This window comes from Helianthus annuus, chromosome 7, assembly GCF_002127325.2.
Source record: "Helianthus annuus cultivar XRQ/B chromosome 7, HanXRQr2.0-SUNRISE, whole genome shotgun sequence".
Lineage (NCBI taxonomy): Eukaryota > Viridiplantae > Streptophyta > Magnoliopsida > Asterales > Asteraceae > Helianthus > Helianthus annuus.
Window position 1 is genome coordinate 122,538,550 of NC_035439.2, and position 17,540 is coordinate 122,556,089.

At 36.0% G+C, this 17,540-nt stretch overlaps 1 protein-coding gene across 2 annotated transcripts; it reads left to right on the forward strand.

The window, feature by feature from the left end:
* Positions 1–5,975: 5,975 nt before the first annotated feature.
* On the forward strand, positions 5,976–17,269 carry LOC110868410. Of its 2 annotated transcripts, XM_022117565.2 has the most exons (18): positions 5,976–6,289; positions 7,702–7,923; positions 8,002–8,097; positions 8,965–9,017; positions 9,142–9,238; positions 9,327–9,400; positions 10,472–10,586; positions 10,714–10,824; positions 10,927–11,003; positions 11,835–11,901; positions 11,994–12,059; positions 12,152–12,259; positions 13,146–13,276; positions 13,384–13,450; positions 13,566–13,621; positions 13,856–13,949; positions 16,437–17,015; positions 17,144–17,269. In XM_022117565.2, the coding sequence occupies exons 1-17, from the start codon at positions 5,993–5,995 to the stop codon at positions 16,977–16,979; spliced, it is 2,274 nt and encodes a 757-aa protein (XP_021973257.1). In that variant the 5' UTR covers positions 5,976–5,992; the 3' UTR covers positions 16,980–17,015; positions 17,144–17,269. The 2 variants fall into 2 exon arrangements, with proteins under 2 accessions (XP_021973257.1, XP_021973256.1); XM_022117564.2 differs by having other exon boundaries at positions 16,437–17,187.
* The last annotated feature ends 271 nt before the right edge of the window (positions 17,270–17,540 follow it).

The following is a 17,540-nucleotide window of genomic DNA, read 5'->3' on the forward strand; positions in this document are numbered from 1 at the left end:
TTTTCACATTAATAACTTAATTAATTATCTTTCAATATTCTGACCCTTTGGGCTTGTATCCTTGCTGACTCAAACCACTGGGTTGAGGGTAACGTCACCTTCAAAAGAGGGGCCTACTACTATAACTAAGATAATCTCTTAAAAAGTGCAAAAGTGCAAAAATCATCAAAGGATACATTAATGGCGAGTCGGATCCAAGTGATTCATCTTGTCTATCTATTTTTATTTTATTTTTATTTCTACATTTTTAGTTTTATTTTTCATGTTTAAACCTTTTCTCAATAATTTTAGATTGATTAGACGTTGAGGATAAACCAGTACTAAAAGCTCTTGTATCCTTGAACGTCATTGGTATCTTACCAACGCTATACTACACTCACGATGGGTGCACTTGCCCAAGTGTGTGTTTAGTGTTAGTAGAATATCGTGTTTTATAAATTTAAAACTTGACTAATACGTAAAATGGGCTTAAAATATCAATAAAATCATAACACACCTAACGCACACCACCTGCGCTCATCAGTTCCTCTCCGTAGTATCTTAACTCGACTGCGTTTTCGGGGCTCATGACTGGGTAGGCGTTTGGTAGGTAAGGTGGAAATTGTAGGATTTGTGAATATGGTTCCTGCATTATATTTTGAAATGCCCATCATTTGGCCACCACTGCTCCATTGGGTCTTGGAGTGGTTGTTGTGGTGTTATAGGTGCATGGATCCTAGGAATTTCCTCTGGGTTAAGCTAAATTGGTTCAGGATTAAATGGTATTGGTTCCGGATTAAATGGGATTGGTTCAGGGTGAAGCGGGATGTTTAGATTATTTTCTTCCTCTATAGGTCAGAACATGTCACAGTTTGCCAATCGGCTGTCAAGGGTTGTTCCTTCGGTTAAAGTTATGGTTGCTACAGTAGGTTTCATTTTCCTTTTTTCCTCCCACTTTTCTTCATTAAACCATCTCCTTTTTTCTTGGGGGTAGTTTCTCAGTGGGTTGGGATTCATGCCTCTCATTAGGGGTGTGCAAAAAACCGAATTAACCAAACCATAACCGAATTAACCAACAAAACCGAACCGAAAAAACCGGTGGGTCGGTTAATGGTTTTTTTGAAAACCGAAAGTAGCGGGTCGGTTGTGGTTATCATTTTTCCATACCCGCCATAACCGAACCGAACCGACATGTAAAAGATCTTTGTAGGATTTAGGACTTTTCATCATATTTTTAATATTGATGTTTTTCAATGAAGATTTTTAACACTTATGAGTTTTTTATATCATTTTATAGTTTTGATTGAATGTTTATTTGAATTTATGGAATGTATCATATCACTTTATTTGAATATTCGATGATAATTGATATTAATATTATAGATTATATGTATTTTTTAATACTATGTAATATACTAATATATACAAATATGCAATAACAATTTATTCCATGTTAAAAAAAAATTAAGCTATTTTTAGCTAAGCTAAATACACGGTTTACCACCCATAACCGATCCGCTAAAACCATCAAAACCAAATAACCATAACCACCATAACCAATCGGTTATGGTTATGGTTATCCAATAACCGACATCGCGGTTATGGTTATGGTTTTTGGTCAAAACCGACCCAAACCGACCCATGCACACCCCTACCTCTCATATCCAGATTGATTTTCTGATGGCCCTTCATCAAGTTCCAGATCTGAACTAGAAACAAAGATATTTTGGAATGTCTCAAGTCCTTATCACTCATACTGTTAATCCAAAAATAATAAAAACAATGGACACCAAATATATATATATATATATATATATATATATATATATATATATATATATATATATGTTTCAATTTGGTTAGTATCACAAAAAAAAATTTCCACAGAAATAACACATAGTTTATTTCGTTTCATATTCCTAACATTATTATTTAAATTTAGGTATTATTATAACAACTAAATAGCTTAGCTTAAACCAGTGGCTCTGATACCACCTTCTATCACAACCCCTGACCTGATGGTACCGATGTTTATTAAATTCGTAGATACACCGATGGTATCGATGTTTATTAAATTCGCAGTGAAAAATTTATTGGAATCATAGTTAGGAAAAATATCAAAGTTATAAAACACCGAAGTTTTATATATTAAATAGTTGGGATAAAACCCTCGTTACATCAAAAGATCTTTGTAGGGATAAACCATGGTTTTACAAAACATATTTTCTTTTCTTTATTTTGGTGACAATTGACATAGCCACTTTATTTAAGCTTCTGGTGCTTTGTAGCATTTTCCTTTCTTTCACAGTAAGTCAGCTGAAACGTGTTTAAATTCATTTTATCAACGAAAAATACTGGTGAGATCATTAATTTGTATAAAAAGACACAATGTTATAATTACAGTATTAAGGGTTTTTACATTTGTTTATATCTTTTAAACACTCAAATCAGTACTTGTCACACACCCATTTTAGTGATTGTGGTCATATCACTATTGGCTAACTCGTTGTCCAATAGCAATGCTTATCAAGTAGTGTATACAAAACCCCACATACCGACAGTAATTTAAGAATACAAAAACTTAATCACTATAAATATAACTAGAAAACATTTAGGGTTTTGAAAATATTTAAGTATCGCATAATGTAATGAAAAAGAGAATGTCTCACAATGTTGTGAGAAAAAGATAATGACTCGCATTGTAGAATTAGGGTTTTCATTTTATAGCCTCCTGGTATTAAGCCTAGATTCCTAGTTAAACATAAAGTGCAACATGTATTAGTGTAAGAAACCCAATTCAAACTTTAACGATAATCACGAGATCAAAACCTCAACGTAGTTAACAAAGCATAGCCTTATTCAGGTAGCACTTTGGCATCCGCTGATTGGTTTTACGATCAATCGGAAAAGGTATCGTACCGGTGATAAGGGTGTAAGTACAATTCTTACGGACCAGAGTTTCAAGTTTTAGGGATTCAGGATTGAAATGATAGAACGAGTGAGAGATAGCGATTTTATATCGATTTTCGTGCATAGAACTCGTCCAACCCCTCTCCCTTATATAGCCTCACCTGGATCTCCAGGCACGTCGCGAGAGAGGTAAGGGTTCCCCCCGCATGACGCCTGAGAAGCCAACTAAGGCTAGGTCAGCTCCATCACCAGCATAGCTTTGCCACTTGTTTCACAATTGTGCCATGTGTCCTGATACCCTGTCGCGCGTCACGAGAGTGTAGGGGGTATCTCTCGCGATGCTCCTGAGTGTCCTAGTTTCGAATTCTTCGTTTAACGTGCTGGATCTTGTCGTGCATGTCTGTGGTTTCGATTATGGTTCTTCATAGGGTCTTTTGGGAGTTGTTACATTCATTAATAGTCACATTTAGTGACATACTTTTGCTTATTACAACTTTGATGGATGGTAAAGACTCTTGCCACCTGGGTTCAAATCCTGACATTGGTATAATATGGGGATAATTAGTATTTATTGGTGTAGTTTAGAACTAGGAGCAGAAACAATGTAAGGGGCTATTTGTTTAGCTCTTAATTGGGCTCTTAATGGTTCAGACCTCTTACTGGTTCAGCACTTAATGGTTCAGACTATTTGTTTCGCGAGCAGATGTCTGAATGGTTCAGACATTTGCCTCTGAATGGTTAAGCATTATACTGAGTCTAATGGTTAAGACCTATAATCTGAATTGGTCAGACATTTGCCTCTGAACGGTTAAGCATTATACTGACTCTTAATGGTTCAAACCTTTACTGATTCAACACTTAATAGTTCAGACCTCTTACTGGTTCAGCACTTAGCCATTCAAAAGTTGCCAAACATCCCCTAACATTTGCCGTTAAAAAAAGGAAAATGTTTTAACCCAAGTGGGCCGCGATCCGTAAGTAGAGGTCCTGTTAAGCACCTTTCAGCCGGATTCAAATTAGCTGGTCGTGCGAGCAATTGGAATCAAAAATGTCAATTAGAAAATAGAGTATGAGTTGGGTTATAATTAGTAATTGGTTAAGATATATAAAGGGTTTAGAGTGATATAATGCGTAGGTTCTGTTTTCCCGTTCATAATAATAAAGAATCGAACTTGCTCTTTTTTTGGGTGTTTAGGTTTTTGGGTGGTGGGGTGGGGGTGGTGTTTAGGTTTTTGGGTGGTGGCGGGATGGCTTTATTTTGGTTGTGTTCACATGGGTTCTCGTGGTTCTCGCGATAAAGGGTGGTTCTCGCATGAACCCTACTCTCTTGCTCTCCCTCTCTCTCTCTATATATATATATACACACACACACACACACACACATATATATATATATATATATAGGTAAAGAGTACTGTACAATATTGCTTATCGTACATTATGTACGCTTCAATCTTAGCCGTCAGATCATCTTCCCGCATTTTAAAATCGCATGTTGTTTTTTTATAACAATTTCGTATGTGATAATTTTTGATGAATTCGCATCTTGTTCTTTTGTACCAATTTCGCATGTGATAATTTTGATAAAATAGCATGTTGTTTTTTTTATAACAATTTCGCATGTGATAATTTTTGATGAATTCGCATGTTGTTTTTTGTACCAATTTCGCATGTGATAATTTTGATGAAATAGCATGTTGGTTTTTTGTAACAATTTCGCATGTGGTAATTTTGATGAAATCGCATGTTAAAAAACCAACATGCGAAATTGTTACAAAAAAACAACATGCGAATTCAATGCGGGAAGATGATCGGACGACTGAGATTGTAGCGTACGTAATGTACGATAAGGGCATTTGTACGTTAACCTAACCCTATATATATATATATACATATATATATATATATATATATATATATATTATTGTAAAAAAGGTTAAAAGTGTGAGAAGTATGAGAAATATTATGGAGTTGACATGTGTCCTAAATCTAATTAATTAATTGAAAAGAGTAAACAAGTAATTTTATCATTGATTTAATTAATTGATAACCTTCCATAATCGCCACTCTTATTTATAGGAACAAGATTTTTTAAAGATCTCTATAAAAACACTACGAATAACACTGCAACCACCATTCAGCACATATATAACACCATTCAATAAGTATATAACACCATTCAATAAGTATATAGCACCATTTTAAAAATCTCTTTAAAAAACACTACGAATAACATTGCAACCACCATTCAGCACATATATAACACCATTCAATAATTATATAACACCATTCAATAATTATATAACACCATTCAATAAGTGTATAACACCATTCAATAAGTATATAACACCATTCAATAAGTATATAAAATATTCGTGGTAAAAAGAATAAAGGATTAGTTATTTGTCATAACCTTCCATGTCATCGAACTTGGTTCTATCACTAGTGATGGATTGTAGTGGGGTGCCAATCCAGTGGCGGATCTAGGATTCCGACCAAGCGGGAACGTTTTATAAATAGGCGGTAACGAAATCGAAAAAACGTCAAATTTTTCCAAAATTTACACTAAAAACGTCAAAAATTTTCCGACCAAGCGGTAGCGGAGGCTACCCCTTGTTTACTTGTGTATCCGCCCCTGTGCCAATCACTCACCACACCCTCCAACGGTCACCAAACCAACGTTCACATTCCATCTTCACGCGTCATGGGCCACAACGCGTGGTCACCCATGGTGGTGGCGGTGTTCCACGCGTGGTCGGACAACCACCACGTACCACCACGGAGCGCCCCCACCCCCCTAAGGGTGCCAACTGGCATTGGAGGGAAGATGAAAATTTGGGCTGAAAACCACAAGGTCTCAAGTTCGAATCCGATCCAAACTTAGTTTTATCGCAATGGGCTTTCCGGTGACAGGTTTTCCCCGGAACCGTAAATGATGAGCTTGGACTACCCAACGCCTTCTGCAGATAGCTTTTTGTCAATAGGTTACTCCGAGTAGCCGGATTTTTATTCTTTGGTCATTAAAAGACGAGTCACTAGAGATGTAGTAGTAACACGTTGAGAGTGGCAAATCGGTAATTATATGAAAACGGAAGCGAAACGAATGGCAAACGGACCATACCCCAAACGGCCAAACAAGAAACAAAACCTTGTGTACCAAATTCACAAATATCAATTCAATCTTTCTTTCTTCTTTAACAAATCAAATTCAGTTGTTGCTTTTCATAACCATTTTTCTGATTCTCATTCGATGGCATGGCTACGATCGGCGATGCAGAAAGCTGCTGAAGTACGCGGGCGGTCCACTTTCGGAGACGCCGTTCGCACTCATACCGGTTACAATGCCATCCGCTCCGGCGATGTTTTCTCCATGGGCGCCAAGATGTTGCATGACCGATTTGTACATACATTTTCTATTTTCTACAAGAATTTATAATCTAATTGAAAAGAATTATGTGAAATCATAGGAAAAGTTTATGATAATGAGCGCAAAAGTCTGCAATTATAACATGAAATGAATGAGGATTGTCAATGTGATTATCTGCCTATCATGAACGTTATGTCCTTATGCAAATTTTGTTGTATAGGAGGAGTATATTATTAGGTGTATGTGGATATTGTTGAATAACTGTTAGGCAAATTGGATATTAATAATCCGAACTGGCTCTTTTTGGCCGATAAGAATAATCCGCACTCTTCCCTTTTGTTTGTAAAATAGTCCGCCGTTAAAAAAACATAACGGAGTTAAGTTTTTTTTTCCAAATTATAAACCGATGTTTTCCGGCTTTTGATTAGGAGGATGCGAGTCAATTGATGTAAAACTTACCTCGAAACAGTGCTCTAAACGACGAAAACGGTGCTTCAATTCGGGTGTTTAGAGCACTGTTTCGAGGTAAGTTTTACATCAATCGACTTGTATCCTCGTTCTGAACGAAAGCCCGAAAACATCGGTTTGTAATTTGGAAAAAATACTTAACTCCGTTATGTTTTTTTAACGGCGGACTATTTTACAAACAAAATAGAAGAGTTCGGATTATTGTGGGTAATTAACTGAGTTGGGATTATTATCGGCCAAAAAGAGCCGGTTCGGATTATTAAAATCAAATTTGCCTAATTGTTATTATGTATGTTATTGTGTTATATCAATGTGCTCATCTAGTTGTCATGAGTATTATATTGAAGTAATTACAATCTGTTTTGTCAAAAGCTTTTAGGGCGCGCGCCTAGGCCTTCAGGCGAGGTGCAGGGAAAACGCTTTGCTGCCATTGAGGCGTTCTGGCGAAATTACAGCCAAATACTGAAAATTTCTCCTGGGCAAACTGGTCTGAAACATCCAAAAATGGCCTGAAACCAGCCTATGTTCGACCTAAACGAGCCTAAAATATGTCTTAAACCCCAACAAACTGTATGTGTATGCTATGCGCCTTGCTTGTTTCAGGGCCTCTTTTTTAAGCGCCTTGCGCCTTTGGCTTTTGACAACTATGGTTACAAGTTCTTTTGTTTTTAAGTTTTTGATGGTTTGAAGTGGTTATACTTGTATGTAAGTTCAACATTTTAACTGTGTACAATGCTGAACTTTATGATTTTGCATTAGGTACCTAGAATGCTTTTGTTTTTTTTATTAAGTTCTAGGTATGTAAGCTCATGTGAATGAGTTGAAGCTTCTTTGCTACCGATGTATGGACATTTGCATGTCTATTTTCTTGCATTGCATGCATCATAGTGTATTACCACTTTTGAGGCCCTTTATAGCGACTATGCAATTAAAGGGTACAATAGTAACGATAGCGACATTACGTTTCAAAAACACAGGCAGCATTGAACATAAGAAGCTATAAGGAGGCAGTTAAAAGGCTAGAAGAAGTTGCTGCTTCTTCTCAAGGGGAAGAAAGAGTTCAGTTGCTTAGAAGATGGGTAGCGTCGCTGAGAGAAATTGAAAGATTTAATTCAGGTTCAGCCAAGAATGATGAAAAAAGTTTGGATGAAACTTATACATCAGCCGATAAGCATGATTCCCCTGGAAAATCAGATGTTGTAAGTGAGAAAATTGTATCGTGTTTTGAAATGAAATATCGTTGTTATTTATCCGTCACTTAACTTTCCGATGGACAGGCCTTATATTATGACCAAGATCTTGGTGTATCGCCGGTGAATTTCCGTGATGTCTTTCTTCACAGTCAAGCTCTTGAAGGAATAACAATGTCTATGGTATGTATACCTTAAAAAGCTTCTTTAGGATGAGTACTTGATATTCTTTGTATTTAGCTAGGCTTATCGGTCCATCATATAGAAGACTGATAAAGAAAATGGTTAGTTATAACAGCAATCGTTTAAACTTAATGACACTATTATGATAGTAGGAATCCTTAGAAGTGATAGAGGCATAGAGCTGCTGTTTGCATTTATTTTCAAATTTAGTATTTAAATCTTCAGAGTAACATGCCATTTTCGTCTATGAGGTTTGGCCGGTTTTGCAACTTTCGTCCAAAGGTTTGTTTTTCCGCATCTGGATCCAAAAGGTTTGAAATCTTGCCATTTTCATCCGGCTCGCTAACTCCATCCATTTTTCTCCGTTAAGTCTGGGGTATTTCTGTGTTTTTTGTTAACTTAAAAGGCAATTTGGTCTTTTTCAGGGGTATTCGGTCTTTTTACATAAAGTGAAAAGACCGAATTGCCCTTTAAGTCAGCAAAAAAGACGGAAATACCTCTGACTTAACGGAGAAAAAATGATGGAGTTAACGAGCCGGATGAAAATGGCAAGATTTCAAACCTTTTGGATCCAGATGCGAAAAAACAAACCTTTGGATGAAAGTCGCAAAACTGGCCGAACCTCAGGGATAAAAATGGCATTTTATTCAATCTTCAGGGAAAACTTTGGAGGTCCTAATATATTACTGCATTTTCTGATTTATATAATTATATCTATCATTGTCTATAAAGCCATTTGACACATTTTTTGTATGAAGTTCATCTGTATGTTTGCCTCTTGTTCATGATACCTTCTTTTAGTATCATATCCGTCTACATTTCTTTGCTGATTAATGGAGTTTAACCGCAGGTTCACTCTTTTGTCAGATTCTTGGAGCGCCTAACGAGGAAGAAACGTTGCTACTACACGAGCTATTCGGGTGATATATCTTACTTCTCAGATTCATTTGCTTTGTACCCTCCTATATTCAATATATACGTAATTAATTGTTAAATGTTTTCAATCAAATATGTATATTATATATGCTTTTTGTTTGGACGTAGGTTGTGTCTCGCTGGAGGGGAGGAAGTCCATGATGTTATTGTAGATAGGATCGTAGATTTGTCAAAAGTGTTTGCGGTTTACGATGATGAAGTGCTGGTAAATTTGATATATGGTTACCACGAAATTAGAGATCTATACTGTATAGCCGAAAATATGTTTATGCTCGAATACTTTCTTGTGCCAGGCAAAGAGGAAAGAATTGCTTCAATTAGCTAAAGATGCAATTACCGGGTTGAAAGTGAATGCTGACATATTAAGGTTGGCATTTGTTGGGATTAAAACTCCATATATGCATACATACACATAGGGCTGCAAACGAACCGAACGAACACGAACAAGACCTTGTTCATGTTCGTTTGTTAAGGAAATATATGTGTTTATGAACTGTTCATGAACACTTACCGAACGAGATTGTGTTCGTGTTCGTTCATTAAGGAATGAACATGTTCGTGTTCGTTTGTTAATTTTAGGCAACGGACACAAATGAACGTTCATGAACACAAATTAATTTTGATGAACACAGATGGAAACAAATGAACACAAACAAGTGTTCATGAACAGAATATATATATATAAGTATATAAGGGGAGGAGGGGTGGTTCACTAGTGATAGATTCTAGTGATGGGAGCGCCCAATCAAATCATGCCATGTCAGCACCTAATATTCTATCACTAGTGATAGAAATGTAGTGGGGGTGGTATCACTAGTGATAGGGATTCCAATGTACAAATATTATTGCACAATGTACAAGACACATGTTCCATTTTTTGATTTGCAACGCGTTATACACTCAACGAGTGATAGATTAACGAGTGATAGAAAGGGGCGGCGGCGGTGTAGAGTGATAGAATAACGAGTGATGGGGTGGTATCACCCACCACCCCGCCTGCCCTAACACACCGATTACTAAATATTTTATCTATCGGAATTTTGAAGTATTTGAGTAAAATATAAAAAACTAGAAACATTAATGAACTATTGAACACAAACGAACACGTTACCGAACGTTCACGAGCATAAATGAACGAACGCGGCCTTTGTTCATGTTCGTTCATTTAACGAAACGAACGATTTTTCTTGTTCGTGTTCGTTCATTTATTAAATGAACGAACACAAACAAACTTCCGCCGAACTGTTCACTGAACATTTGGTTCGTTTGCAGCCCTACATACACACATATATCTTATACACCACGTAAAAATTACGCTTTTGCAACAAAAGTCAGAATTTATATCCAGTGAATTGTATCCATTTAATTATCCGCACCCAGAATTGATTTTGAATTACGCTAACTGCACATTTCCATTTTATCCATTATCCGCCCCCAGAATAGATTCTGAAGTCTCGGAAATACAACAAAACTTGAAAAGAATTGAACATCAGGAACTTCGAATTGAGAGTGATGAATATTCTCCGGACGCAACTAGTGATGCTACACTGAAGGTAAGACTGTTATTATTTATAACATCTCTATTAAAGGGTAACAACAAAACTTTATATATGCTGGCATAACTTAATCCTTTTGAACGGTTTACTTTTGTTGTAGTCAAGTTGATATTTGTTGCTGCAGGTTATAAAAGAATCTGTTTCCCCCATTCGACTTTGCTGTAGGCTGGAGTCACTTTTACTTAAAAAACGGTTGTTGAACAATGGGGATACGCCAGAGGATCATGCTCATAAAGTAAGCATCATGTGTTATTCCTTCTCTTTATTATCCTTGATTTATATGTAATCTGGTGCATGGGTTTGGCATGTAAATAAAACTAGTAATTATGTTATGCAGGTTGATAAATTAAAAGTTTTATCAGAATCTCTTCTCAGCTCAGCATCTAAAACCGAAAGGCGCATATCAGATCATAGGTATATGTTTATCACTTTTTTTGTTGTCATTATATAGTTTCTTACACATCCCATATTCATCTATATTCTTTTTATATTATATCACATAATTTTGTGGATTTGGATGCACACTTGCACTGTGCATCGAACTCAAGTGAATCACCAATTTTTTTTTAATCCTAAAAACCTAAAACGTAAATGAAAATGTTACAAATGTAAGATTTATTGTTTCTCACACTAGAATTCAAAACAGAATATGGAAAATTTTCATTTTTTATATAACCTACACATATGTAGGTTATGTGTAAGTTAAATTACCTACATGTATGTAGGCTATGTGTAGGTAAAAATATATGATTTTTCCTGTATATATAATACACATATGAATGTAAGAAACATAAAATCTAAAAAATATGAACCTTAAATCCCAATATTTAGTGATTTAGAGTTGTTCTTTTTGTTCTCGCAATAATTAGTGTTCCGTAATTATCCTCACCTTATATATATATATATATATAGGATTAGGTTCAAGAGTGAACACTAGTGTAGGTTGCGAACTGAGTGAACAAATCCTGGCGATACACGTGTGTAGATCGATGGCCAGGATTTGATGTTGAAATACACTAGTGTATTTTACGATTTGATGATGAGATCCTGGCCATACACGTGTGTAGATCAATGGCCAATATATATATATATATATATATATATATATATATATATATATATATATATATATATAATATGTGGTATTTTGATCTCTCTTTCATTGCCGTCTTTTCGTTTGTTTCTAGTTATGAAAATATTATGCACAAACCTTAAAATACACCTACCATATTATTGCGTATTCAGGCAACAAAAAGAAGAAGCCCTTCATATTCGTGTAGCGAAAACTGGTGAAGTCAGCCAAATCGAGAAGGTATTTATGTTCCCTGAATATACCCACGACTTGCAAGTTATCCTAATATGAGGCGGTTTAAGAAGGCTGAAATGTTACTAACATTTTTTCAGGATTTGGGAGCAGAAATTAGTGTGCTTGAAAAACAGCAGTACGAACTTGAACATGATCTGAATAAGGTGCCTTCTTTCTTGAAATGATACTAATGCTGATTTGTGATTTATCTTCTTCATAACATAATCAACCCTTAAGGATATTACTTTGTTTTCAGGTCAAAAGTTCATTGGCTGCTGCAAATGCTCAGCTTCAACTTGCCAGGGAAGAAAGAGAACAGTTTGATGATGCTAATAACCAGCTTCTTGTTCACTTCAAATCAAAGGTTGGGTCCAATACAATTTAAGGTTTAGTGTACTCTAGATAGAGGTTTATTAGTTATGTTTTATCTCTAAGGGGTAGTGGTGTAAACGTGCCGAGCCCAAGCTCGTCTAAGCTCAAACTCAACTCGTTTATGTAAGAGAGCTCGAGTTCAAGCTCAGCTTATTTAGAGCTCTATGAGCTCGGTGTGGGCTGGTTTGTTTATTATTTATTAATTTTTTAACGATTTTTTTTAAATATTTATAATTATTTTTATGTATATTAAGAATTATCAAATTTTATATATCAAATAGTATATATTATTTATTTGTTTTTATCATAGTTTTAAATATAATATATATTATGTAAATATATACTTAATGTTTTAATAAAAATTATATAAATAATAGGCTTGTCTAGGGTCGCATGCCTAGTCAAGCTCAATATGTGAAGCTCAGGCTCGGGCTCGGGCTCGCTTATTAACAGAGCTCCAATATAGACTCATTCGAGCTTTTAGCGAGCCAGTCTCGAGTAGCTTACTGGCGGCTCGGCTCGTTTGCACCCCTGCTAAAGTGACAAAACAGGCTAATTATGAAAGTTAGCTAAACAAGAAAACGGGCCGAGAGTTGTCCACAATGTATTTGTAATGCATAAAACGCATTATTCATTTTATTCAAAAAGTTAGATTATACTGAAACAATATAATTATGTAATCATTTCATACACACTAGTTATTTATAATACATTGAAAATCTTTGCACTAGAAATGTTTGGGGTTAACTAACCAGACTCCACCCATTTCGACCCGTGTCAAAAATGACTTGCTCTGGTCAACGTTCATCGTTGACTTAATGGTTTAGTAACCAGGGCTATCTATGTTATGGGCTCTAAATCTGAATGCTATGATATAGGAGGATGAACTCTCAAAAGCAATTATCTCTTATAGAACAGAGGCAGATACTTGTAGTGCATTTGTCGAATTTCTAGAAGCTTCTTGGGCTTTCCAGTTTTCTTTCATGCAGCAAAAGGAAAAGAAGGTCAAGTATGTACTTTGTGAGAGCCTGAGTTTGTTGCTCTCTTTCTGATGATTTTCATCTTGAAGTGTGTATCTTCTCTTATTGAATTATTTTTTTTATTTGCATACGAAAGTGATGAATTGGAGATTCATGAAGAATATTTTGTAGATATGGCTAAGAGTCTTTTATCAGCTTACAAGGTAATCATGCAACAGTGGTCATTGCCAATAAAATTCTGCTTTTACCTACGTTATAATTTATAATGTCATCGACTCGTCGCATCTTACTGGTTTAGTTTATTCTTGTTATTGTAAGGATGCATTGGAACCTGCAATCATCAATGTGAAGAAACGTATGAAGAACTTGAAAAGGTATATCGTGATTGGTCTTTAGTCCTCCCCCTGCCCATATAAAAAGCTTCAGTCAGATAGATTGTTATTTTAACTAGGGGTGTGCATGGTTCGGTTCGGTTTGTACCCAGTTTAAAAAAAAAAAACTTACCCATTTTGACCGTTAGTTAAATGTTTATTAACCAAGGAGTTTCTCTCTTATATCTACATCTTGTCAAAAAATGAAATTTTTCTTACGGTTTTGGCCCGTGGTAGGTATGAGAAAGCAATCGACCCGGATGAAGAATTTTTGCAAGACATCGAGCGAAGAAGAGCTCTTGAGCAAGCATATCTGGCTGCAGAAAGTAAAGTATGTTTACATTTGTGATCTTTAATAGTTTGATTCCAACCATTCACGTTCCGCACACAGTTTGATATAAGAATACCTTACATATATGAAACCATTGCTTTCCATTTTAGACCATCCGTAATGGGGCTTTATATCGCACTGTAGTGGTGTATAGCGCCCCATAGCGCCCGGCAGTGGCGGAACTAGAACATTAACTCAGGGGTATCCCAAAATTTTTTTTTACCGTACAATCATACAATATTAAAAAAAACAACAATACATAAATAAAGTAAAACAAATACCTAATAGATTTGTCCTCTTTTTTTTTTCATAGTTTGAAATCGTTCCATCACATCGTTGTCTTTTACTTCACGTAAAAAATCATTTTCGACCGCACAAATCATAGTTAACTCTTCAAGTTAATCAAGTTAAACCTAGCTAATTAGTTAACTCTTCAAGTTAGAGGGTCTTTTGCGCCATTTTTGAAACTTGGAATCTCATTATGTAAATTAAAACAAAAGAATTGGAAAGTAAAAATAAATAGTAGACGGCGGGATTCGAAGCCGGGTCTAACTGTAGGAACTGAACACCATTAACCACTCCACCAGTTGCTTGTTTGGTGATCACAACCCGCGTGAAAATCACTTAAGCCGAAAAAGCCGATGTTTGGTTCCTTCCAAATTGCCGCCAAACACGTAAACGCGTAACAGCTCCAAACTTGCCTTCTTTCTTTTCTTCCTGATTTCTTGTAATTGATTTCCTTCCTTATTATACATCCTAAGCACCTAGACCCATTTCATCATCTCATACAATCAATCGCAAATCATTTCCTTAATTCACGAGACTTTCGAACATTATAAAACCGAACCTCTCACCCTCACCACCAAACGCATCCTTTTCAAAGAAGTCGCACACTCGTTGAAGACAACCGGAGTTTACGAAGGAACCCAACTCGTTCTTTCTTTCGTTCCGTTCATCGAGCACGTCGTCGGAAACAAGTCGGAGGAACCAATCGCCGCCGGAGTTACACCGGAGCAACCGAGTTCGCCGGAACGTCTCGAGTCGTCCCCACTGTTTCGGTATAATTTTATCTTGCTTTTGTTTCGGTAATCGTGTGTTCGAGTTCGACAGCAATTCCGCGATGATGAGCCAATGACAATCTGTGATTCTGTTCGAGACTTCGACTGTTCGTGTCTTCGTGATACTGATATGATATCCCTGTGTTCGACTTCGACATCAATTGTCGACAATTGTGATCCCTGCATAATTCAATCTGCCGCCCAAATTCCCAATACGCTGTTGGGTTATTTTTTTGGTTATTTGTGCTAACTAATATTGGGCTATCATTTGGTTATTTGGGCCAATATATTCAGAATTATTTGGGCTTAATATCAGTTTCTAAATTTTTTTTTTTTGAGGGGTGTCCTAGTAGTTGTTGAGGGGTATCCTTAGTATAAAAATCGGAAAAAAAATTTTTTTTTTTACACTACCGGTTAGAAGTTGAGCCGTAGCCCGGGCTACGCCTCCGAGTACACTAGGTCCGCCTCTGGCGCCCGGCTATACCATTATGGCCGGCGCTATGGGGTCTGAATTTTGAATCCTCGCGAACATTATCACGCCTTACCCCTTACTCACCCACTCACACATATATTTACGTACATATGTATGTATAATTGAAGGGGTTATATAACCCCCTTACCACTACACCCTCTTGTGATATAAAGCCCCCCTCTTGCACTTTTCGCCACTTGTCGCATAACGCCCCCTAAAGGGCTTTATGACTACACATGACCTTAGGCTCTTATTTTGAAGTTGAGTTAATTACCATTTTAGTCCCTGTGGTTTGGTCCAAAATTGCACTTTAGTCCAAATAGTTTTTTTTTTGGAGTTTACCGCATTTTTTCGTCCCTTTGGTTTGTCCAATTATGCCAATCCAGGCCAAATTGCAAATTTGTACCATTTCCGTCTCTGACATTCTTGAAACATGCCAGTTTCCATCCAAAAAACTAAAGTCTGTTAAAACCTGCTGTTTAATGAAGGGTAAAAACGTCATTTTCCTTTTTTTATAAGGGGTGGGATTTTAGTAGGGTTAAAAAAAGGGAAAATAAATGGAAAATGATGTTTTTACTTTTCATTAAACAACAGGTGTTAACAAACGTTAGTTATTTTTTTGGACGAAACTAGCATGTTTCAAGAAGGTCAGGGATGGAAATGATACAAATTTGAATTTTGGTCTAGACTGGCATAATTGAACAAACCACAGGGATGAAAATGGCAGTTAACTCTTTTTTCTGCTCTGGGTCCCTGAAGTTTACAATTTTTCGTTCATTTCACTAACTCCGTCTAAAAAGGTCAGTTAACTCAGGAGTTTTTTTTTTTTTTTTTTTTTATCAGCTTCATAACCCATATAATGTCAAAAGATGAAGTGTGCCTTTTGTTTATTATGCTAAATCATTTCACTTTCTGATTATTCCCATTTTCTATCACATAACCGGTTAAATTATGTAGGTTATTACAATCTTTGAAGCAGCCGATAGCGTTAAAGAGCAATTTTACCATGAAATTGATAATGTTTCTAGGAAAGGCGTTGAACGGGTTAGCGAGTTATGTGACATTATTGAAAAAGTCAAAGTTGAATTTGAGTCCTTAGCAAAACCACCTTTGAGAGGCAGTAAGTCAACTCATGGTGGACAATTTTCATCAAAGGAAAGCCCGAGAAAAGATGCATCTCCGGCTTCCAAACGCGTGCTGCCAGTTGATATAAAATCCATTCTTACACAAAAACTGGTAATACGCCCTCCGCTAATAAAACCATATATACCCTTAGGTGGAAGTTCTGAAAACTCTCCATCGCATCGGGTTGATAATGACATGCAAGAAGAAAATGAGACCACAAATATAACAGAATTCCAAGAAAGTAATATGCCTCAACCTTCTACAAGCGAGGACAAGAAGTTTCTAGAACCTTCTAAAGAAACGTCGTCACCGAGTTCTGTAGGTGAGAGTGACAAGTTTTTGGACGTTGATGAGGAACCAGCAAAATCGGCTTAGATATTTGTTGGAAAATAAAGCCTATAATTGCCACTGGTAAGTTTAAGGTCACCTGACCAGCGCAAGCTATGTTTTACCTGATAAAAAATTTGAAAATTTACCAATATATAGAAGAGTAACAATAATTTATTACTTATGTCATAATATGTGAATTTTGTGTACAGTTGATGCGGTTGATATGGTCAGTAACTACACACTGATTTAAATATTTTTATAGAATTTTGAACATAGGTAAATCAGCCATTTTCATGATGTTATAGTAAAAGGGTGCTACATAAAATTCCTTTTGTGTTTTTTTTTTTTATATTTATTTTTGTAACTGATTGTTTAAAGTTTATAAGATGAGTGAGAGCATGTGTTTTTTTGCTGAACAAAAGAACATGACCTGTGAATTTGCAGCAAGAGGGTATGGATGGACTCAAGACATTATTATAACTAAAGTATTTTTTTTTAATTAAATAAATTCAGGACAGCAATTTAGTTATACTTTTGACTTTCAACATACACTACGTCACTAATGTTAAAAATTCTCTTTTAAGGGGCATAGGATTGAACATTGAG